At 36.5% G+C, this 25604-nt stretch overlaps 2 protein-coding genes across 3 annotated transcripts in view; both read left to right on the forward strand.

The window, feature by feature from the left end:
* Positions 1-657: 657 nt before the first annotated feature.
* pla2r1 (phospholipase A2 receptor 1) lies at positions 658-21484 on the forward strand. The gene is made up of 30 exons (XM_055154441.1): positions 658-905; positions 1928-2305; positions 2602-2775; positions 3325-3489; positions 3924-4037; positions 4537-4686; positions 6030-6218; positions 7156-7322; positions 7386-7496; positions 8881-8993; positions 9067-9236; positions 9653-9861; positions 10188-10333; positions 10670-10754; positions 10822-10954; positions 11027-11062; positions 12004-12164; positions 12633-12697; positions 12784-12884; positions 13444-13580; positions 13667-13784; positions 14764-14909; positions 15187-15334; positions 17056-17294; positions 17961-18141; positions 18616-18750; positions 19084-19206; positions 19281-19457; positions 19941-19976; positions 20268-21484. The coding sequence occupies exons 1-30, from the start codon at positions 782-784 to the stop codon at positions 20465-20467; spliced, it is 4431 nt and encodes a 1476-aa protein (XP_055010416.1). The 5' UTR covers positions 658-781; the 3' UTR covers positions 20468-21484.
* A 648-nt stretch (positions 21485-22132) lies between these two features.
* ly75 (lymphocyte antigen 75) overlaps positions 22133-25604 on the forward strand; it is a 30227-nt gene continuing 26755 nt past the window's right edge. For both annotated transcript variants that reach the window (XM_055154439.1, XM_055154440.1), the window contains exons 1-3: positions 22133-22419; positions 24165-24539; positions 25315-25488. In XM_055154439.1, the coding sequence (XP_055010414.1) occupies positions 22326-22419; positions 24165-24539; positions 25315-25488 (643 nt within the window). In that variant the 5' untranslated portion in view covers positions 22133-22325. The remainder of the gene's footprint in view (positions 22420-24164; positions 24540-25314; positions 25489-25604) is intronic.

The following is a 25604-nucleotide window of genomic DNA, read 5'->3' on the forward strand; positions in this document are numbered from 1 at the left end:
TGTTAGCCCGGTAAACCAATAACAAGAAAATAATTTTGGCTGGCCAGACAAGACACCCATAGACTTCATCCAGAAAATGCTTCATTATATGTGAAGTTTTATGTGCCACCACCTTCAATAGGTTTTCAATACTCTATGGACTAAAGAGTATCAGGTCTGCTCGTTATAGGCTGCCTGTTCAGCAATGGGCTAGATGATGATAGAGGGTTTTAAACTTGAAGAAAAAAGTACTGCATGATAACTAGCCTGACACCTATTTGCACGACACTGTAAAATTCCCCTTTTTAAAAAGTTTTACACCAACTCTCCCAATCCTCTAAACTAAGCCAAACACTGCTTTGAAATTGTGACCCCTTGTGGCTGTATGTTAAAGAGCAAATACATTTAGTCTTGCCTTTAATAAAAAATGTCATACTATTAATAATATTTGATCGCCTGCAAAAGTGAGCACCTAATTTTCTAGCAATATGCCCCAGTTGTACTACTAAATTATTTTCTGTGTGTTTGTTGTTGTTTTTTTTTGGTCTCTCTGGGCTATGGTCTTTGGTTTCTCTGGGCTATGGTCTGTTCCACTGTAGTTCAATGTACACACAGCATGTAGCTGTAGCATAGCCCCTTCGATGTGATGCCGAGAGCGCAGGGCAGCTCCTCCTCTGGTCCCCCGCTGAAGACAAGCTCAACTCGGCCAAAGTTTGCCTGAGAGGAAAAAAACCGAGCTCAGTACAATTAGCAAGACTCGGAATGTGCGGATCTTTTGCTGTACAGCTCCACAAACGGTAAAATGATGTTGGGACCGCCTTGGCGCACGGATTACGCGGGGATTGTTTGCGTTGTTATGTTGTTGGCGAAAGGCTGCGTCTGTGATACCGAAGTCCTGGACAAGAAGCAACTTGAGGAGTATTACAGTAAGTCAGTAATGTGCAACCTCTGGATACTGGTTACATAGCATTAAGGCTGATGCAGACTTTTTAACATGGCCGTGTTGAAAAGATGCCCAAGTTTCACGATTGTAGGCTTGACTTTTGGTATAGACGAGAGTCAGAGAGAGTACATTCCCCATATCATCCTGTCATTAGGTTAACTAGCAGAAAAAGTGAAAGAAATGCCCAATTTAAAATTTGACGTGTCTGGGGACTGGAGAGCAAGACTGTTTAGCCACCTCTCTGTTACTAGTTAGATTCACGCTACAAAGTCTGGTTAAACATCTGAAAACAAAATAGAGGATACAAAAATAGCTACAGCTAGATAGGAAATAGACAGTGATGGTCAGTGTGGATGATACAGAGGCTTGCTGGAGCAGACATGATAATAACATAGTTGCTGCTTTAGTGGTGAATGAGTAACTAGAGGCAAAACAAAAGTTGGAGTAAATCCCCCAAATGTTCTTCTGGGTCATATGTCTAGAGCAATGCATTCCTTTAAACGCATAAATAAACACAATTCCTTCTCGTAATGTGATACTTTAATCAAACAAGAGGTCCAGAGACTGAAGACCAGGGGACATGCAGTTTTCCACAGTGGAAATGCTTTCTCATGAGATATTATTGTCTGACTATTTGGGAGCTCTCTTATGTGGCTAAATATGGACAGAAAAACTTCAACAGTTTTGCTTCAGTTGGTTAGCCTGGTTTAACACTTATTTAGTGTCCATTTGTTTAATTACAGTATTTTTTGTTGCTCAAAAAATACCTGGAAAAACATGCATTGTTATTGTGAATGGGGTCACCTCTCCACAGATCTAACCTGCTTGTCTCAGCAGAGATAGACACATTCAAAGATTCATTTAATACTATACTGTGGAATAGTCAAGGCTAAGTGACTTAATCTCCAAAGAGATAAGTAAGAGACAGGCCCATCTCCAGAAACATAGTTCATCTTTAATACCAAAATATTTATCTCATACTTTGTTGTGCATTTATCTTCCTAGAAAAGAATCATTTTGTACTGGAGAGTAGTGATGAGCACAAGTGCATCACAGTGGGAGACGGTGTCCTGAGACTGACCGACTGTGAGCGCCTGACCCGGCACATGTTGTGGAAATGGGTCTCCAGACAACAACTGTTCAACCTCGGAACGGGCCAGTGCCTTGGGCTAAAAGTGAATACATCATACCCTCTGGGCATGTTTGAGTGCGACACTTCCTACTTGCTCATGTGGTGGCGCTGTCAGGACAATGGCATTTTCGGGCCATTTATCTGGAGACTGACAGTGTCTGGAGATGTAGTGACAGCTAAGAAAAGCTCCTACTACAATTGGAAGAGGCACGGAAGTCACAATGAAGGGCCCTGTTCATATCCCTATGAAGGTAAGGGAGTTACCGTAATGCACTCATCAGATCCAACACACGTGAACCGCCAGGTCACAGTTTTACACATCAAGTGAATATTTTTGTTAAAACCTAAGAAAACATTTTCACAACCTTCAATGCTTGGGTTTATGCCAGTAGGTGTCAGAAGCGGTAGAAGGAAAACTGCAAATTGCTGAGAAAGTTATTCTTGGCTTTGACTGATTATTGTCAAAATATACACTTCAAATTAAATTGTAATTATTTGAAAATATAAATTACCAAGAAATATTCATGACTTTATTCTATTTTTACAGAAATCTACACTCTTTTGGGTAATGCACATGGGAATCCCTGCACTTTTCCGTTTAAGTACAACAATAAATGGTACACAGAATGCACGACTGAGGGGCGCGAGGACCACCTGCCCTGGTGCGCCACCTCCACCCACTATGACCAGGACGAGCGCTGGGGATTCTGTCCTGTTGATGGTAGGATTCAAAGAACTCAACTCAAGGCTATGGGACAATTATTGCCAACAAAGATAATCGCCATTTTCTCACCAGAATGTGCAGAAAACAAGCTCCTTGATGTTAATTGTTGTTTTCATTTATGACAAAGTACATTCTTATAACAGCTGTTTAAATATGGAACCTATTCATAAAATTATCATTATTCATATCCATTCATATCCAGCAACTTTAATCGCAATTATTTTGGCCTTGAAATTTCCAATATCATCCCATCCCTACACAAAACATTTATGTTGAAAAGAATGATGGGCAAGGACTAGTCCTTAGAGTCCATATTTTTGTTGGCTTTTTAAAACACCAATTTCCTTTTGGCTACTCCCTTCTGGCATCACCACAATAAAGATTACAGAGGTTGGCTGCATAATTAGCCCGGTGAAGGTTTCTACTTCCTTCCCATTGCTTCTATATTTATTTGGGTTTAGGACTATCTCTGTAGGGATCTTGTGGTTCAGATGTTTTCTTCATTGTCTACTGTTTTTCTGACTGTCGACCTCCAATGGTGTTTAGATTCTACCTGTGAAACATTTTGGGAGTCAAATTCTGAGCTACAGGCGTGTTACCAGTTTAACCTTCACACCATACTGACATGGAGCCAGGCCCACTCCTCCTGCCAGGCCCAAGGAGGCAACCTGCTCAGCATCACCAGCCTGTCCGAGCTCAGATACATCAGAGGTAGGGGCCAACAACAACAGAACAATTATAATTTGTAAATGTTCTAGTTGTTTCTACAGAACCCCTTTAAGTTAATTTTGTGGCATTTTTAGTTTGACAAGATCCTGAGAAAGTGCACATGCGTGTACAGCCGTTTTCTTTAAACTGCACAGAGACATCTCCACAGACACCAATGTGTAGCGGTCAAACCTCCTGGTGAATGTGATAATAGTCAAACCAGATCTTTCCTTAATTAAAATATTCATAATTGCACATCTTCACTTTAACACTGCTAACCTCTTACAGTTTTTATCAGTGTCACTGTTTAATAACATTTTTAAAACCAAATCACAATCAAAAACTGTGTCAAAAATATTGTTGCGACATATTTCCCAACTTACCTATATGCGACAAATTTAGTATAAAATGTTATCTTCTGATTTTGTTTGTTTAAGATCGCTTGGCCAGTGTGGGGGTAAGAGTGTGGATTGGCCTAAATCACATCAAAGACAGTCAAGGATGGCACTGGTCTGATGGGTCACCCCTCACCTTTGTCAACTTTACATCAGGTACAGTATACTGTGTTTGTGACTGAAATACATAGTATTTCTGTGTGCTATCTATGGAAGAACTGAATGGATTCATTCTTGGCCTATAATGTAACAACAATATGCTTTTATGTATATTAAAATGCCCTTATTACACTATTTTCTGATGTTATAATGTTGTTTCCTCATCACAAACATACCTGGAGTAGTGTTTTGTTTGATTCACACGTTTAGCACACAAATTCTGCATATTTAGACTGAGCTCTCCCAAATGGAAAGGTAGCTGTTGGCTTGAAATCTACCACTACATGACATCACAAGGTGGGACAAAGCATTTAGAGCTCTTTGGAGATGTAGACAGACCAATAATAAAGGGTTACTCAAACATGTGAATGAAACAAAGCACAACTCCTGGTAGGTTTTTTGATGATGTAACAACATTATAACTTGACTTAAAGCTCACAAGAGTTAATTTTACGTGACTTTTGAGTAATTTTTTAAACTTCTATTCTCTTTTAAGCTTTACCTGCAAAGCCAATGCAAGTAATGAGTGAGTGTGGAGTGTATAATCCTGGCAACTTGGAGCAGTGGCAGGGCATGGAGTGTTCATCTGCTCTGCCCTACATCTGTAAGAAAAGCCCTAATAACACCCAGACTGTGGAGCCACTGGGTAAGGCATCTTATATACAACTATATTATACAGTGAGAGTTAAAGTTATTTTTTGAAAGACTCCATACTTGTCAGGCATTCAAAACATGTTACAAATAGAACAAAACATTTAACAAAAAGAAAGAAAAAATGTGTTTTGTCGGTCATAACTTGCAAAGTATTGTCAGCCTTCATCATACAGTTAAGTGCATTATATTGTCTCTTTACAAACATTAGACAAAAAAAAAAAAAAAAAAAAAACACATTATAGGATGCAAGTATTGAAATTATTTAATTTATCAGTTTAATTCTCCTCGGGTCTGATATAAAGTAGTTACTGTTTATGGCATTAGATTCTTGGTTAATCCTTTCTGAATAATCAAATGTAAACACAACTAAATCACAAAGTCTGGTGTATAGTCATAAAAGACAAGAAATTAATTAACATGTTTGAATTACAGTAATAATGATGTAAATAAATAAATATGCTAATAATTGCATAGAACAGATACAGAAATAATTATGTTTTTTTTTCTTTACCTGAAGTAAAGAAAATGATAGATAGATAGTTAGTTTAAGCCAGACCACATATTAATTACTAACTAATTACTAACTGGTATGCAAGTGTTTATACAGCTACTAGATAGTGTATGAAACATGTAAAATTAAATGTATAATTTATAATCACTTTTTACATAGTAGTAATAGTAGCTCTGTCACAATAATTACTATGTCGACTTATTTTTGGGCTCAATATTTATCACATTTTCTTTGCAATAATAGAAACAGTTATTTTTGTTGCAGTACAGTGCGATACGATGAGCTATAAAGGATTCTGCTATTTATTTGTTGGAGCTCATACCTTTTAATAATACTGTATATTTTAAAATTGATTATTGGGATTGTCCTGCTTTGTGACAGTGTCATAAAGTAGTTTCAATATTATGTAATGTATTGTGATTTTTCTCTGTAGCAGTATATCTATCGTATTTAAAAATTAGTTATCATGACAGGCCTAACTAACAGGCATAATTAAACACTTATTATGCCTTTTACAATTAGTTAGCCATCAATATGTGGTCAGTAAATGAAAGTATTACCGATACATAAATTCACCTGTTGTAGAAGCTGGTTTCTTTTGAGATCCATTGGACATGTCTGTGGAATGAACCATGAATGAACAATGAGGTCAAAGGTTCATGGTGTTTTCTGAGAAGCCGTTGGTCTGAACAGCTGTTGTGCACCTGGAGACTGCCCTCACGACCTCCTTTTCCTTTGCACTCTCAGCTATTTCATGAAGCTGTTGAATGAAGTGTCTCTAATCCTTTCTTCCTCTCTCATTTTTCCTCTGATTTGTCTAAAAGAGAACTGGCAGCACATTCCCACTGACTGTGATGATGGTTGGTTGTCTCATAATGGATACTGCTACAGAGTGACGGAGAAAGCACAAAACTGGCAAAACTCCAAACAGTCCTGTGTGGACCAGGGAGCAAACCTCACCAGCCTTCACTCCTTATCAGAAGTGGAGTTTCTCGTCAATGTCCTGCAAAACAGTGAGTCAAATGTTACTGTTTCTTAACTGTATTAACTGTATTTTACCAGTACCACACACTTTTATTAGCTTGATGTCTCAGCCGGTTTCACTTCGTGGAAACTGTCTGACCTTGCAGCATTAGGATTGGTTTGCTCAACGGTAGGCGGGCACTTTTTTAATTTAACCAATCGCTGCTATTTGGTTGTGATGTATGTAATGCATAACTGCTATATTAAGCTTTTCCCAAATCCCATAGGAAGAAGGGCAATAACGTCCTTTCCCGTCACCAAAAATTCTCTATTTTCCGGCTTTAAATCCTCAATCTCAGGAATCGTTGCCAACACAGAATGTATGGCTCTTCGCTGATTGGCTGGTGGCCAGATTCATACAAACCATCTATTGTATTCCGATTCCTGACCTAGTCGCTCAAGAGAAATGAAATGAAATGAGGCACTTGGTGGCGCCTGCTTGACTACACTACTATTAGTAACAGAAAAAAAAAACATTACAAACTATTACAGTATAATTTCTTTTTCTACAATATTTAGTTTATAAAAGATTCACGTTTGGGAAATTATTGAGATAATATTTCAGCTGGAGGACAGGGGCTGATATAAGTCGCATAAGTCATTTTTCAAAAAAGTCTATGGAAAAATTTATGGAATTTTGACGTCCAGAACCCAAGCAGACTTCGAAGCGAGACAAATACAAAGATAGCAAATACAAAACGACGCAATAAATGGACTTTTATTTCATTCATTTAGTTGTTTATTTTGATTTTGTCTTTTAATTTTATTTTTTTTTATAGACATTATTATTTTTGTCTCTGTGTAAGGGATATTGTGGGGGAGGGCATTACATTTTGTGTTTATTTATTTTAATACGGGGACAATGAAAGCCTAAACAAATACACTTATGAAAAAAAGAAGAGTATTTAATTTTATTCATGATTCTAGTAACAGGGTCCAGCAGTGAGGTGTGGATTGGTCTCTGGAAGCAGCACTCATCTCCAGCTGTTGAGTGGTTTGATGGTTCACCAGTGACTTTGGCCCCATGGCACCAAAACCAACCCCCACAAATCCCTCCATCAGACGGTACTTTCTGTGGCACAGCCAATGTGAAGGTACATGTACAAAATGTGCTTCAATTCTGAAAGTGCCCAAATTTAACAACATTCTCGCTACAGGAGGGTGACTGGTTTTTGAGATCTTGTTCTTTGCAATATCCGGCCATTTGCCGCAAAAAAGGTCACACCCTGGTCTCTTCCTCGGATTCATGGGACGAAGGTTGTCCTGAGGTGAGATCAGAGAATGCACTGTGTTTTTTGGTCTGTTTTTTTGTCCTGTTTCACCTGCCTTGTTCTAACCATATTAAGGTTGTAAGAAATTAAATACTAAAACTAATATCGAAACTAGATACTTTGAGCATTTGATACTCATTGATGTATTCCACTATAGAACCTACCTGGACGACTTGAGGGATTACACAGATATAACAACTCATGAATATAATATAAAATAAAGTATACGGGTTAATGTTGAAAATAAAGAGTTTTTTTTTATTATTATCATGGTATCAGAATCTGTATTGAAAATCAAGTCTATTAAAATTTATAGTAAATAAAATAGTATAGTGAGAGCACATACTCTGCACCTCAATTAATTTTCTCCTTCACTTCATTCATAAATCTCTCTTTCTAACTCCAGCAACCGATAAGCAACAGTTGACAGTTTTTTTGTGATTTACTACTCATTGGATTTACTTTCACCATCAATGCAGTTTTTGTCCTAAATGCAGGATGCAGGATGGACTTATCTGACATATATACTAGTACATAGGCTGCATCCATGTTAATGTGATTAAGGATGAACTTGTGCTAAATTGGTTAGTTTTACTCCATATTTACTGGCTAATTGTAGATACAAAGAAGTTAAATAGATGGCACAGAGCTTGAGGTCAGGCTGAGTGTGTTGGTCACTGTGCCACACAATGAACAGATTCACATAGTGAGGCTGATGACGAATCATTTGGCATTCATTGAGTCTGTTTACAGGAATATCCATCTGAGTCATTTGACCCGTTCCTACCCAGGAACACAGGGCCCAAAAAAGATGAAAAACATTGTGGTGCAAATCCAAGTAACTTGTGACAATTAAATCATACTAAAAATATCAAAGGTGAAGTGATGACTAGGGCTGGTTGGTATGCTAAAAACATATACAGTATGTGACAATTACATTTTTTCTACAATTAATTTACGCATAGTAATCATCTTCCTAATGCTTTAAATGTCCTATATTAACCAAAGCCATGTACGCCATGTTATAATATTGTTTTGTTTTGTTTCATTCACACATATTTGAGAAGTCCAGAATTGTTAGGATGTCATATCCAAAGTTCAAAATGCTCTGTTCCACCTTGTGATGTCATGAAGCACTAGTTTTCAAGTTAACAGCTACATTTTACCTTTTGTTCAGTAGAGATTGGCAATTCAGGGCTGAAATGATCCAAGTGATTCTAGTGAAGATGTATGGACTTTAAAAACACAGTGGAGCACTTCCTGTTTTATCACATGACATCACAAGCTGGAACAGAGTGTTTTCTCTTTGAGAGAAGAACTCGGCCTAAATATGCAGGATTTCTGTTTAACACAACTTACTTAAATATGTTTTGATTTGTAGGGTTGGAAAAGACATGGTCACCATTGCTACACTGTGACAAGCTATGAACACAACTTTGATGATGCCATTAGTGACTATTACTGCAAAGGCTCGCTACTCACTGTGGCAAACAAGTACTTATATAATTTGTCTACCAAAAACAAATTGTCTGGTATTTAAAAATAATAATCTCTAACTTTCTATTAGGTTTGAACAGGCATTTGTCAACAGTTTACTCAGGGAGAAGGGAGCCAACAGCAGCTTGTTTTACTGGATAGGCCTCAGAGACCAAGAGGACCGGAGAGGGTATCAGTGGATATCTCATAATAACACAGAAGTGCCTCTCACCTTCACCAACTGGAACAAGCACCAGCCCGGTAATCAATATGTTTATTGGAAGTAGTCACAAATGAAATGAAATGTGAGTATTGAGACTGAAATGACACAACAATTGATTTTAAACTCAATATCTAGCCTTTTCTTTATTCATATTTTATTGATATCAACTTATATTTTTTGTATAGTAGCAACGCTAGTGCAATTTTCACACTCAAGATACAGACTTTGTAAGAAAATAAATACATTTGCATAAAAAATATACTCAAATTATGAACTATCAGCAAGCTTAGAGCTTATCAGAGAAAAATAAAACTATCAGGCACTCATCTTTTTTCTCTCAATGGACTCTACTCCTTTTTCATGAGCTCCCTTTGTTATATGAAAACCAGTAGCTCCCTGTCATTGCTGTTTTTAAATTTGTATGTTCACTACCCCTTTCCTTGTCCCTCTTCAGTGAGTGTTGGTGGTTGTGTTGCCATCTCCGGGGGTCCTGCTCTGGGGCACTGGGAGGTTAAACACTGTCAGTCCTTCAAGGCTTTGTCTGTGTGTAAACGAAACATTGAGAACTACCAGGACACTCCACTAACAGAGGACCACAAGGCCGCCTATGCCCCCTGTCCCCCTGGCTGGGACTCACAACCAGGGATGTTGCACTGTTTTAAGGTAATATTAGATTGGGAGGTCCCTCAATTATTATTTTTTTTCTGTTATGAGTTATTGTATATATGGTACCTGTTATCCACCTCTTGTATGCACAAAGGTTAGTGCTAACATTCTAACATTTTGATATCTGATTTGCATAATATTAATCGACATTCAAAGTATTATCAATAATTCCATGTATTGCTCATAGTTGATCAGAATGAGATCAGCTCTGAAGTTAGATTACTCAATGTATTTTAACCTTCTGTTTGCTTGGATGTAGACTGCATGTTCTCTGAAAACAAAAGTGTTCTCGGAATACTCAAAGTTGTTTATTGGTTGTACAGGTGTTCCATGATGAAAAGGTCCTGATGAAGCGCTCCTGGATGGAGGCAGATTTCTTCTGCCAGGCTCTTGGAGCTAAACTGGCCAGTTTCCAGTTCTACGAGGAGCAGCTGTTTGTCAAGCGCCTCCTCAGCACCATGTTTGAAGAGTTGGTACATCTTTCTTTCTTAAAACCGCAACTGGTGTAATTATTTTTGCTCTGGCCTTTGTGGTTGGAGTTTTGGGTTATTTTCTATGCCTGGCACAGAGTTTGGTTGGTTCAGTCTGGCTCTTGGGGATAGTATTTCAAAACGTTGAATCCAGATCTGGTATTTTCTACATTTTCAACATTTCTATCTAGCGTTCTTTCAATTACAGGTGGTTTTATTCAAAATTTTTACTCAAAAATATCTAGAAATACATGAAAACTTTTTGTAAACGAATTCACCTCTCCGCAGATCAGATCTGATGAAAGAAAACATTTCACATTTTTCCTCTTTTTCAGAACAGAAGGTCGCTGGTTTTGGATGGGATTGAACAAAAGAGATCCTGAAAATCCTTCATCATGGCAATGGTCAGATGACAGCCCAGTAAGTATAATAATCATCATATTTTAATCCTCCTGATCCACAGAACTAATACATTTTCTATTGATAGGTTGTGACATCATTTATAGAAGACAAGAACAGTGAATCTATAGGAGACTGTGCTGTGTTTAGTCACATGACCGACAGCTTTGCGCCAAAACCCTGTGACAAAAAATATGAGTGGATTTGTAAGATGCACAAAGGTACAAGCAACAACTGTAACTCTAGATATCGAAAAACAAGCAGTGTAAAGATTTTGATTGGTTTGATTTCAGGTGATCAGCTCCTAAAGCCATATTGGTACACCGAGCGTAAGTCACTCTTGTCAATTCATTGACTATACATGTAGGTAGTCCTGAACATACCTCAAGAAGACATGGGTCTGTTGATAGGTTGCCCCAGCTGCACTGAAAGATGGGTCAAATACAGAGGAAATTTTTTTTATACTTGGACAAAAAAAGTGTTCCTCAGATCTACCATCTGTAATTAGACTGGCCGCCCGCTGCTGTTGTATTTTCATATGCCACCACTAGTAAAAAAAAAAAATTAAATTAAACAAACATGCGGATGGCACCTTTAACCTTAATTATAAAGAGACTGTTATCCATAAGGGTACCTTTATTTGTTTATTATTGAATTTGCTATAGGAAAGTAGGCATTACATTACATTACAATACATTTAGTGCATATGTTACACAATTTACATGAACAAAAGAAAATCATTTGTATTCTCCTCCTTTGGTACAACATCTGATCTATGTTATAATGTTGTCAAAAACATATCTGGAGTTGTGCTTTGTTTCATTCACATCTTTAACACACAAACCCTGCATATTTTCACTGTTTGTCTCTTTAAAAAAATACTTTGTTCTACCTTGTGATATCATACAGAAAGTGTGATACTGTGTTTTTAAACTCCATACATCTTCACTAGAATCATTTGGATAATTTCAGCTCTCTACTGAACAAAAGGTAAACATTAATTGTTAACTTGAAAACTACTGTTTCATGACATCACAAGGTGCAATAGAGTATTTTGAGCTTTGGAAGTCTAATAATGCAGGTTTACTCAAACATATATGAATAAAACTAAACACAGCTCCAGGTATTGTATGTTTTTGATGAGGTAACAGCATTATAACATGGCTTAAACCTACAAGAATTAGTTTTGCGTAATATGGGTCTTTTAAAGAGAAAACCAATCTTTGAACATGTTTGGCTGTACTTTGGATTAATAAAGTGTCTCCTACAGAAAGTGAGCCCTGGGTGTTTTACCGCGGTGCTGAGTATCTTCTGGCCAAGCAGCCATTCAGTTGGGACGCTGTGTCTCTGGCCTGTCAGATGATGGGGTCCTACCTGCTGTCCATTCACTCCAGAGAAGAGCTTCACTTCATCAAAGAGCGCCTGCGAAGGGTCTGTATGATTATTTCAGGATGTGTTCTTGTACTTGTTGGGTACTGGTTTGAGCTTGCATGTAAAATATAAATACATAACCCTGTATGTATGATGCAGAAAAGTCACATCAAAGCACCTGGAAAGCCTAGAGAATTTTGGTTATGTAAGTTCTTAAGGTTAGTGGAGGGTCTGCCATCTGCTTGCCCCCATGGACATGTTATTGCTTGGTTTGTTTGTTTGATTATTTCGAACATGAGTCTTCAACATAAAATGCAACTCAACAATCAAGGCGAAGAAAGTACACAGAAAATAGATATCTCCGAAACAAAGTACGAAAGTATAAATTCATCTCCATGTTATTGCTGTGCCTGGGATTTACCACAATTAACACCATGCACCTTGAATTTGATTATATTGAACCACACGTAAAAACGTGAAAATAATGGTCACTTGTCTGGTTTTAAGATTATATTTTTCCCCTCACAGTATTCTCTAGGTCCAACTGAATGGTGGATTGGTCTTTCCATTGGCCTACCAGGAACAGAGGCCAGGTATTATATTACATTTAACATATTAATTGAGATAGTTAAACTGTGTTTAAATTACAGTATCCATCTTGTTATCTTGTTTATCATAGGTGGGCTGATGGGACTGAATTAGAGTTTCAGAACTGGTCAGAAGGTCTCCATGGTGGCAAAAAGATCAATGGGATGTGTGTGACCATGTCCTCGTCTACAGGTAAGCCCAGTCAAAAGTAATACTCTGTATCATGTAATTTCCGTTAGCTTTTTCCATTAATGAAGACATATTTAGTTTTTCTGCTATAGTTATAATCTATTACATATGTGTATCGATATTTTAGATATGAGACATTTTAAATTGCATTACTGATTTAAAACCACATACTTAAAGAAAAAGTCATCACAACCGTCCTTCTGGACCATGTGGACAGCACCCCCTATAGATATCTACTGTTCAAAATAGTGAGCACCAGATTTTTTATATGTGCCAAAATGGCTTTGTGATGTTGCTGAATCCTACTTATATCAGAAATTAAGGAAAAAATATGACAAAGTATGTACAGAGCAGAGCAGAGTATAAAACGCAAATTTCTGAAGCAATACTATATTATTGCAGGAGAATAAAGTTGACTCAGACACGCATGAATCACTGTGGATACAACTTTGAGTGTGTAAATGAGAAGGGTCAACAATTATAATTAGGTTAATTTGCGTAGTTTCTTTCCTTTAATAGGATACTAAAACAGGCTTGCCTCACCACTGCTCATTTGTTGTAGGAAAGTGGTCGGTCAGTCCATGCAGTGATCTCCATGGTTACGTGTGTAAGAGGAGGACTGTGTCGGTGCTGGAAACCCCTCGAGAGCCTCATTATATTGGGGCATGTCCAGAGAAATGGCTGTATTTTGGACACAAGGTTTTCTAATAATTACACCAATAAATAATCAAATTACTTCACGGTTGTCAAGATTTCCAGAGTGATTTTATTGTTGGTGTGTGCAGTGCCTCCTCCTTCACCTTCCGGAGGTTCCTGAGGATGGAAAGACTTGGACTGATGCCGAGTCCATCTGCTCTTCTTTTGAGGGGACCCTGGTGGCTATAGAAAATGAAATTGAACAAGGTGGAAAACATTAAAAAGTGTTGTCATATTTTCACAAGGAAAGGTTTTAGGGCTGCAAGATTTTGGAAAAAATATGTAATTGCATTTTTTGACAAGCATTAATTACAATTAGATCTGCATTTTATCTTTAGATAGCAGGATTATGTTCAAAGTTCACATTTTAAAGACATTAAGGAACTTTAACATCAGAGGCTGAAATTTGAACCAACTTTACCTTCAGATCAAAACAACCAAACCAGTTTTTGTCCTGATTTCTGCTGGAATCCATCTTATTATAAATTTTCAGTAATGACGTGTTTTTATAATGAAAGTCAATGGGAATAGGACATTTTTTCACACATAATCCTCTCCCATTCAAAAAACAATAATGCACCAATTTTTTTTCCACCATGAATTATTGGTCTAATAAATATCACAGTTTTTTAATTGTCATTGTTTACTTCGGGTGTACTTTTATGGCAAAATAACCTTATAATGTAAAAAAAAAAAATGTGTGTGTGTGTATATATATATATATATATATATATATATATATAATATATATATATATATATATATATACATATATATGTATACACACCACACACACACACACATATATATATATATATATATATATATATATATATATATATATATATATATATATATATATATATATATATATATATATATATATATATATATAAGTTTGTACATGTATGAGTAGAGGAGAAGCAGATGAAGAGATCCGATAAACTAATACCATTCAGTTCAAGCTGCATAATCATTTCAGAACATGTCAGTAGTAGAACTACAGGGTTACAAATAAAAGCTGTCTGTGTGATTTGCTAATTCCATTAAAATTTCGGTTGCGATTACCCTTACAGTCCTAATAGGTTTGCCATTTACAACATGCATTTTGAGCTCCTGCCCTAAACTAATTTCTGCTCTGATGTTGATTGTGAATGTAATGTGCAATTGTCCTTGTTGCTGGCAGCCTTCATCACGATGCTCCTGCAGGGCAGCTCTGTGGGAGTGTGGATTGGGCTTCAGAACGATGACACCTCGGCCTGGACCAGCGGGAAAACTGTCACCTACACAAACTGGTCTCCTGTTGAACCCAAGAGCCATCTTACTATCAATGTAATCTTTTATATTCATTTATTTAGATAGATTTAGATTTAGATAAACTTTATAGATCCACAAGGGAAATTATTTGGACACAGTAACTCACACATCACAATATAGATATTTTGTTGATATTATTGTTGTACAGTTGTATGGAGTGTGATTTAAGTGTAGTCCTATATCTCTCACTGTTGGAGTGGAGCAGCAGGAGCCTGATTAAGAATGAATTAGCTAGTCAGTAATTTAGTTATGAGTAAGTAAACCTCAAATATTGTGTTTTATTACCTCAAAGGAATACGAGTGGCTTCATGGATTTGAACCTGAACTTGAACCATTGTGCGTCGTCATGTCGAATAATCACAACTTCCACCTGACAGGAAAATGGTACGATGAAAAGTGCAGCACCTCAGGCTATGGATTTGTTTGTCAAAAAGCACAAGGTAAGACTCACTATTTCACATCTTCATCATTACTTAGATTTCCATGTTAAAAATATCAGAAAGAGAAGACCAAACTGAAATGGTCTAAAAGTAATTATACTTTGGTCAGTGAAAATTCCAATGTCAAACTTCCGTGCGTTAATACTGCATAACGCACAAGTAGTCCGGCAACAGCCAAATCACTGCTCTATATCACTGCTCTGCACACATCGCCATGACATCACCACAGCAATGGGTAAACAAATGCTCAACTGCTGTATAGTATAGTAACTAGCATAATCTAAAACATTGAAATAAGTGATATTTTAGATATTTACAGACAGGGAACAGGCTTTTCACATTCACAAGTGAGACATTTCAGTTTGTAGCTGTGGCTTAAGCACATTATACAACTTGGAGCCGTGCGTTATTCAGTTTTAACGCACTGTTCCTTGTTGTTTAATGCTTTTACATATTACTGCTCTGCTGCCATCGCCAACACCATAGCAACGGGTAAACAGATGCTCTACTGTAGGGACTAGCTTAATTTAAAACATAGAAATAACTAATTTGAGACATTTACAGACAGTGGAAAGCTTTTCAGATTCACAGATGATACATTTCAGTTTGTAGCTGTGGTATAAGTGCATTAAACAATTTGGAGCCATGCATTATGCAGTTTTAAGGCACTTCATGGAGGAACACCTACAACTCCACAGCGTGAGTTAAAACTTGCATAACACATGCCTCCTTGTTGTTTAATGCTTACTTAAAGCACTGTAATAGGAAATAGTATGATTACTAAAAGTATAATTATTAGGGCTGGTACAAGATCAAAATCATCTTGTGAGAGTTTTTTGTTTACAGTGTGTTACAAGTGTTATGTGGTAAGTTATATCTAGTTAAATATATTTCCTAAAAGTAATGCTTTACTGAAAGAAAAATATGTCAACAAATATTGTGAGGCCAGAATTGTAAACTGAATCACAAAATGTATATATTAAGAATTATGTCAAAATCTCATCTTGTCTCGTTCTCATAGATCCAATCTCATCTCATCCTGTGGAAATTGTGTCCTATAGCATCCCTAGTAATTATGGCAATTACATGTTAATTACTTGTCATTCATCACTGTGTAATAAGAATAATACCTTACATTTGTATTGCTACAACCCTGGATTCTCTAAAAGTGCTATACTGTAGTCATCATTCATTTACTCCACTCCTGGTAGTAAGATATTTCTACCAATGTGCATAATCAATCCCTCAGACAACCACCATTCATACACATACCTTATTCATACATAGGCAGTGTTGATGACGTGACTTGCCAAGGACATGTCGTATTGACACTTTGCAGCTGACGCCATCAACATTCCCTGAGGACATGAAGCTAACTGAAAGCATTACTCTGTTAGAAGCTCTGTTATTCAAATTTGACTTTTTTGTTGAAAATCAAACTCAAAAACAGGACCATGAATGTTCGTATTGATCTCAGGCTCCTAAAAATGTGCTGTTTAAATCTATTTTGGGTTTTTTTCAGACTGTGTTGAAATTTTTTTGTGTGTATTGTGGTAACTGCTACATGCATTTCTAATGGTGTAAATTTTAGATGTCACTGCAAATGACTGCAATAAACAACTCACAACTGGACTTCAACCACTGAGCTACTGCCGCCGTTTCATGACAACACGATTAACGCTAACCCTGTAAACATGCCTGTTTTTGTATCACTTTCACAGATACCTCTAAACCCCCCACTCACTCGTACAGACCGCCTTCTGCGCGTGAGAAGATCGAGTACCGTGATCACAACTACCGCGTGGTGTCTGGAAACATAAGCTGGTACGATGCAATGCAGTTGTGTTCGGAGAGACGCTCTGAGCTGGTGAGCATTACAGACCCTTACCACCAGGCCTTCCTCACTGTGCTGGTGAACAGACTGGCAGCTCCGCACTGGATTGGACTCTACAGCCGAGATGTACGTAACAATCCTATTTAAATACTTAAGCCTCTTGCTGAAGTTTGAAATCAGCAGGATATGAAAATTGTTGATCTTTTCATTATACTGTGTGTATGGATCATTTAAGCATGGTTAAAGTATGTCACTTTAACCATGCTTAAATGGTGACTAGTTTTCAGTGTTATTAAAAGCATTATCAGTTGGTGAAATGGCTGAAATAAGTTAATTAGAAAGAGCAGTTATGTAAGGACTAAACTTTGAAACTTTAAATTTGATCCCACAAATTGAAAATAGTTCACTTTTAAATCTGAACCTTTTGGCTGTCCATATTGTGTTCAAAGCATCAATTATTTCTGTTTTGTTGAAACTAGTCTTTCCTAACAGTAGTTAATCTGTTTACCCTTTGTTATGGTGATGCTCACAGCGTAGTGATATATAACAGTGATTAACTGTTGCCAGACTACCTGTGCGGTTAGAATTCCCACAGACTGTGGTATAATTATGTAATACAACATAGTGAACTGGATGTTGACAAAAGTCACTCCTACCTGTCACCTTTTTATGCAAGTAACATAATTTAACTGGGCACTAGGCACTTTTATCTTAACCATATGAGGCCATAAAGTAGTATGTATGTAGATTTGGGTTAATGTAATATTTTTCTAAATGTGTCTTTTTTTGCAGAGTGGTATTAACTATCAGTGGTCCGATGGCAATGACATGGTCTACACTCACTGGGACAGCACGGACGATGAGGATGAGTTTCTGACCGGAGACTGCGTTTACATGGACGTGAACGGAGGCTGGAGGAGAGCAGACTGTGTATCCACGCTGCCTGGAGCACTGTGCCATGTCCCAGAGCTAAGTTAGTGCTACACCAATCATATTTAAATAGAGTAGGAGTGTAAATACAATAATATGGCTGCACAGCACGATAGTACAGTTGATCTTTTGTCTTGCAACTTTCAGTATTCATTTCTTGAACATAAGCAGTTCAGAATTACTGCCATTAGGAAAATATGTGGGGTACTTGGCGATAGATTGTGGTTCGTGGGAAAGCCCCCCAAAAATAAAATGTTATGTGTAGTAGTTCGCAAATAGCAAATAAACAAAGTAAATTAAAATAAAATACATAAAAAAATAATGTTATTGATGGTTGTTCATTATGCTTTTGAACAGAAATTATATATATTTGCATATACAGGTCATATACCAGGAATTAAAAGTATAAAAAGTATAATTTTTCACTGCCTCTTTAAGTGTTTAACATATTCTGGGGCACAACACTAAAACTACTCAATATGGCATTGTAATACTTTTTTTTTTCTTTTTTATGCAGTAACTAAGGCTATGAGCACAAGTGAAGTTTTGTGTCCCTCAACATGGGTGAAATTTAGAAGTGTTTGCTACGACTTTGAGCCCGTGGTGCAGCGACTCCCTCTGGAAGAAGCACGGAACCACTGCAGACAAAAATGTAGGTTAAATATGCATTAATGGCCATTAATGACAAAAATACAACATAAATAACATATGCTTTTTACATAATTGCAATAACAGTAAAAAGTTTTTGGTTTTACACCAAATACCCTGGTGTATCTGGTGTTAATATATTAAAGAAGTATAGACCCAAAGAGATTTGTTTGTAAATTTGATATTAGAATTGACCAGTGTCATTGCTGCTGAATTATTGCTCTGAATTCATTTCTATGCCCGACAATAGGCTGTGTTGACACTCCCCCTACAGGCTGCATGTGGGACTGTTAGCACAATCAGTAATATGTTATGTATGCTGTTTTTATTTATTTAGTGAACAGTTCAGATGTGCTGACCATTGAAACAGAGAATGAAAACCTGTTTATCTTGGAACAACTATGGTCTCTTGGGTTTGTTCATCAGGCCGTGTGGTTGGGCATGTTCTTTAATATCGACAGTAAGACTCAACAGTCATATCACTTACAAATACTTATATAGCTTTAGTAATGAAAGATATCCCATTATTTACAGCTGAAAGTTTGAACTGGGTCGATGGTACTCCAGTAGAGTACACAAATTGGCCAAGCAAACCCCCAGACCGAAGTCAACTCTCCACAGATACGTGTGTTTCGACCAAAGCAGCCGATGGGGTCTGGTACCTCACTCAGTGCCAACAAAATCTCGGCTTTGTGTGTAAAACTACCACATGTAAGTACACAGCATTTTCATGTCAGAAACTCTTTAAAAATCAGCACACTATTTATACATAGCTTTCATAATTATTTGGGATCTTTGGCCACCACTGATCAATTAATTCCAAAAGTTGACAATGTGTGTAGAATAATGTAATAGCCACAAGAGGTCACAAGTGTTTCCATAATTATTCAATATTATATGCTAGGTGCACGGACACCACAGTGTAAAACATTGTATTGCAGTAAAGTAAACCATAGATAGAACAATGGTTGGCTAATGGTTGATTGGTAAATGTGCAGTGTAGTAATTTTTAATACTAATATTGGAGAGAATAACCTTGACTTAATTTTTTATGTTGAAAATGTCAAATTATCTCATCTACAACTACTATTAGCTGCCATCAGTAGATAGTGATTGCTTTTTAAGAACATATTTAATCTTGTAATGAAAAGCTTCAAACAGATATACAGATCATTTGTGGGGTTTTTTTTGCAGATAAAGATGCTGAAGTGGAGGCCGAACCACTAAATGGTAAAGTGACATTTTTATATCTGACTGTCTTTGTTTAGAGTCTTTATTTTCACTGCTGGATCCACAACATCATACAAACAGTATCTACAATGCAATACTTTAGACAAATATGCGTGGTGTAATTGTTGCATTATAGATTTCCCCATTACAAATTATAGTTGACACATATTGCTCTGAAAATTGCTTTATAGTATCTTTAAAAAATGCATTAAAAATCTCAATTACCCTCATTACCCAATTTGATAAATAAGTTTGCATATTTTCTCTCATTTATTTTTTATATTATTTTAGGTTTACATCATGGTGTTATAGCTGCTGCAGTCCTGGTGGCTGTAGTAGTCTTTGCTCTGCTGGCTGGAGCTTTCTACCTTGTTTACAGGAGGAACCAGGGACATTTCCGGGGGATTGGAAGTGCTTATTATCGACAAACAAGTTCACAGTCGGATGGAAACGTCTTAATCACAGACTTAGAAACACGCTCGGGGGAATAGCATTAAATGTGTCCAAACTTTGAGGTCTTCTGCAGGTAAAGTGTAAAAAGACACTGAAAACTGTAACCGCTCTGGATAGTGGTGAGAGGTTGTCAATTTTCTACCACATTGCTGAAGATAGGTTCTTAAAGGTGCGCAATGTAATTTTCTTGTGAAAGGTACCTGCTTGTTTCCATGAAGATTTTGTTGCTGTGGAATGTTTCTCATATTATGGCATTAAATATTACTATCTCCCTGTAGACAGTCGGGTGATGCCAATAGGCCAACAGGTCAGATATATAAAGGGGCAAACTTACAGTGAGTTAGCTTCTTTTTCAAGATTTATGACAATGAGAATATATGGCAATAAAAACACCACTAGTTTAATAAATGGCATACTGAAAATTCTAGGCACTGCAGAAATACGCAAGTAAAAGTCTCCATGTTTGGACAAGAGCAACTTCAAGCCTTTCTCACCAAGTACCACATAAGAAAATCTTTTGGCCTTTTGAATTCCACCAGGTCTAATCCAGGTCTATAACAGAGCTATTTCAGGTCTAATAGAGCTAAACCATATCTCACACAATTGCTGTATTAGTTCTAAACATGACTAACCCAAAGAAAGAAAAAAAAAATCAAAACTACTACTGTAAACGGGTATTCACTCCTAAAATAGTATTCCTTGTTTTTAGTTGTCAATGCCAGTTATTAAGTTTTTAGGGGTGAATGAAATGGCCTATGTAATGTTGTTTGTTACTCTAAATAATGAATCTTACCAAATTAGATTCAGAAGAGTCCAGGGAAAGATAGGAGATAATCTATACATCAGGTTCTATTTATACATTAAACATTTTCTCTGTTGTCAATGCAGTATTTTTCAGAGGAGATAAGAGATATGCATTTTTAGCAGTTTATAAAATAACAAAAGTGAGAATATCTAAGCACAATGGTTGAGTTAGGAGCGTGAATGTTTTATCAGTATTATTTTTTTTACGGCACGTTTTTGTTTGTGTTTCTATGATGCAAAACAAGATGTACTTTGCACAACTATTTTTAAATAAAATTAATGCTCTACAGTCAGTTTTGTTGATTTGATTGAATATCTTGCAATCTTATTTCAAAATTATAATTCTCCTTGCTATGCAATATGATGAGTAAGGTTGTAAAATGGAAGAAAGAGATGTCATTAATAATTCAACTTCTTCCATAACTAGAGAGATCATTCTGTTTTATGTTATTTTGTCCTGTAAAAACAGTAAAAATAATAATAATAATTTTAAAAATTCAATAAACTTGACAATGAAAGTATCCAACGCAAACATGATTAATAATAACTAATGTTTATATTAATGAAAATTATGGCGGTAGTATGTAATCTAAACTTAAGTTGATAAAATATACCAAGCAAAAACATCCGTTAGATAACAAACCTACATAATAAAACAAAAACAATAACTCGGCACAATCCAGAACAGATTTAAACTCATTGGAGGATTCCAAAACTTGCTTTTTATGAAATTGCCTTCTATTAAATTCCAATTAAATTATTACCTGTGTGTTTGTTTACTCGGAATCTTCTTGTTTTTGGGTCTCGAGTGTGAGGCGCACTCTTATTTTGAAATAAAAAACCGGAAGTACTGTGTTTTCCGTTCGGCCTTTTGAATTTGACAATGTTGTCGGAGTCGGCCCACGGCGCACACAGGAGGAGGGTTGACAGCTGTGGGAGCTCTGGTCGGCTTTAGGTTTGCTATCTGATCACTTTCGCTTTGGAGTTCAGTCATCGATCGACCTATATTTAAAGCTCCACGCCCCGAGACTGCGGACCACTGTGTATATGAATCCAACGCTGGGACAGGGGTCGTGACTGACGGCGTAGAAAATGTCCCAAGCCGCACACTTTTGTCTTTGTTTGTTGATTGTGTGGGAGACAACAGTGTTTTGGGGGCTTGGCTCAAACGCACTTCCAACTTTCGGTGAGTAATTCTCCTTTTTATAACTCCTATTTCTTTTGTGGTACGCCATATTTCAATCTTAACACTTTAAGAGCACTTTTTTGGCTTACAATTTAGTCTTTGATGATTGGTACTTTCGAAATCTCACCAAAACAATAGGTTTAGTCGTGCTACTTCACATTCTTAAGACAATCGTAGACATGTGGACTTTGTTCTTAGTGTTATTGTTACCATCCCCAACGCTTAATTATACAATCTTATTTACAAGAAACCGACAGAAAATGCACACTCATCCTTCCCCTCCTACAGCAGCTTTGTCATGTGTCAAAATATCTCACTTAATACACCGTAACATGTAATTAGTGCAAAAAGGCTTGCAACGCTAGGTTGTATTTCAGTGGAAAGTCCGGTTTGATAATGTAGGCACTTTCACTTTTATATTTCTTTGCTTTCGTTTAATTATTAGCTTATGTCATGTACCTGCTTTTCACGTACTTGTAATTAAATTGATCAGTGCTTCGTGGATCATTTAATTGGCTTATTTTATGTGTAAAATACTCTCAAACTCTCTGGTGAGTCTGGGCATTATAACAATATATTTCTTCACAATGCATTTCCTGATTTCTTAAATATTCAGTTTCACTTTATCTTGTCTGTTTAATAATAAGATAAAATACATAATATATAAAATAAATTTAAATAGCTTTCAATAGGCTATTCATATTCTGAACAGGACAGACTTTTAATAATAAAAAAAAAGAAATTTAAAAACGTTATATTTCTCCAGTATCTGAACAACAAATGACTATAAATTATAAATTAAAAGACCCAAGCAAATCATTGACAATTTGAGATGACTGAAGTCTGATCTTGATTGAAATTTCATTGTATACGCCTTGTTCAATCCACCAATGTTTTTAATAGGGCATATAGCATTACTTCTAACTGTTTAACTGAAAGCAAATCACAATGTCACAGATAAAGCTCTTATTTGTCTTCTGTCAGTCTGCAGTCACAATGTTTTGCTTGTGTTGTTATAATTCACTGTCCACACTGGGGGAGTATGAGAAGACACAAGCAACATTCACACACTTACTCCATCCCCCATTTCATAGAATACATAGAAGGCCATTGCGCAAGTATTGTAATTATTTTTTAACAAACTGCATTTTCAATATAGGCTAATAAGAGTATTCTTTTCATTGTTTTGATTTTCAATGCCTTTTTTCTTATTAAATGACAAACAAAAATGGCTTTTCATCTTAATTTCATGAACATAAACAAGATGGACAGATAAAAAAGTAAAATTTATTCTAAAAATGTTTGCACAGCATTCAATTAACAGTTTATGAATTACACAGCCAATAAAACTTTGTACAGTTGAAAGGTTTGTCCATAAATGTGCTTTGTAAAATATTTGCATTTTGCATTATTTTACGGTATCACAATTCACAAATCAGTAATATACAGTGTTTCCCACAGGTTTATAAGACTATCATGGCACGAGCGAAGCATATTTGAATAATTTTATTTAATACAATATTTTGGTGTATACATTTCACTTCAATTGCTGCTACTGAACTAAAAAGCACTGATTACAAATACATTTTTTTTACTTTTATATGTTTTGCTAACACTATAAAGTATACGGTAATTTATTTTACCAGTTTTGAGTAACACTGAGTAATACATTTTTGGTATCTTTTAGTCCAATGTTATGCGCCACAAGTAAACTATAATGTAATCTTGTGCTGTGTCTTTTACAGATAACGATGCCTTCACCATCCAGCTCTCCGGGACCAAGCAGTGCATCAGTGCAAATGCCCCAGAACAGATAACCCTTGCCCCCTGTAACCCTGATGGCAAGTCCCAGCTGTGGAAATGGGGTTCAGGGGAGCGTCTCTTTCATGTGGCCACAACCAAGTGCTTAGCCTTAACATTTCCCTCCAAGAAACTCGGATTGGTCGACTGCGATTTTGGGCCCATGATGTGGTGGAAATGCACAAATAACCTGGTGTATACTAGTGCTCAAATGGGGCTTTCGGCAACGAGTGATGGAAATGTTATTGTCAAAATGGAGTTTAATGAGACTTGGGTTTTAGGAGGGTCCCAGGATAACATCTGCCAGAAGTCCTACCACAGTAAGTGTAGTTTACTTTTGTTTTATGTGAACTCATGATCCAGAGCCATGGAAAGTACCTCTCATTTGATTGCATTTACCCACCAGAGCTAACTGAATTTTCACTTTGGTCTGGCCTCACTTCCTGGATTGGGTGTGAGGTTTTGTATGGCCTAGCTGTCAGCTGCCTGAGTTACAAAACAAAACTGGTTTATTCACATGTCACGTCATTTGTTGTTTATAGTATTTGCGTGTTACATATGTTGTGCTTGTTGACTCTAGATTTTTTAATGGTGTCCTTTAACAGCAGCAGTTATTATACTACTTTAGGTTATAGTTCTATCTAAAGGTTGTGTGTTTTTTGCTTAACCTTAACAGGATTTGTTTTGTTAATGAATTAATTGATTTATTTGTGTTTACTAATCTTAACTTCTATTTATGTTTGCACCATTCACGCGTTTTTTTGTTGTTGTTTTTTTTTAAAGATATTGTTTATACTATCATAAATATTCATCTTAATCATTTAAATTTTAGTTCTAACATGTCAAACAGCTTAATGGACAACTTTATTATGTAAAGATAAAATGGTAGCTTTCAGTGAACAACTACTAAACATTGCCTCTACTTTCTTACCTACTCTTTAATAGGCGAGGCACAGGTCACAAAGATACAAAAATAGAGAGGTCATCAAAATGTAAAAAAAAAACACAGTTTTGTTAAATGTATAATATATAACATTTTGACCTGTCCCAGTACACTGATTGCCCTGTACTTTTTGTTAACCTTTCCTTGTTTAGTTGTCCACACCACCGATGGAAACTCAGCTGGAGCTCCCTGCGAGTTTCCCTTCAAATACAAAAAACTGTGGTATCACGAGTGCCTCTCAGATTCATCCAACCAAAGCACCTTTTGGTGCTCCACATCCTCCGACTATGACCGGGACTTGAAGAGAGGGACCTGTCTAATACCAGGTACTACTTTAAGCTATTATTGCAGTTTTTTTTTTTATTGGATTATATCTGTATTGCCATTTGTCAATATCATGTTAGTACAACAGGAAAGAGTCACCATAATAGAGTCTGTTATC

This window comes from Boleophthalmus pectinirostris, unplaced genomic scaffold (assembly GCF_026225935.1).
Source record: "Boleophthalmus pectinirostris isolate CB_2022bp ecotype Guang Dong unplaced genomic scaffold, ASM2622593v1 HiC_scaffold_19, whole genome shotgun sequence".
NCBI lineage: Eukaryota > Metazoa > Chordata > Actinopteri > Gobiiformes > Gobiidae > Boleophthalmus > Boleophthalmus pectinirostris.

Excerpts from the sequence above, each read along its gene's own strand:
- pla2r1 (XM_055154441.1), top strand. The coding sequence starts at position 782 with ATGATGTTGGGACCGCCTTGGCGCACGGATTACGCGGGGATTGTTTGC. Across the intron at positions 2,306-2,601 it reads CTGTTCATATCCCTATGAAG|AAATCTACACTCTTTTGGGT; the intron begins GTAAGGGAGTTA and ends CTATTTTTACAG. Across the intron at positions 10,955-11,026 it reads GATTTGTAAGATGCACAAAG|GTGATCAGCTCCTAAAGCCA; the intron begins GTACAAGCAACA and ends GTTTGATTTCAG.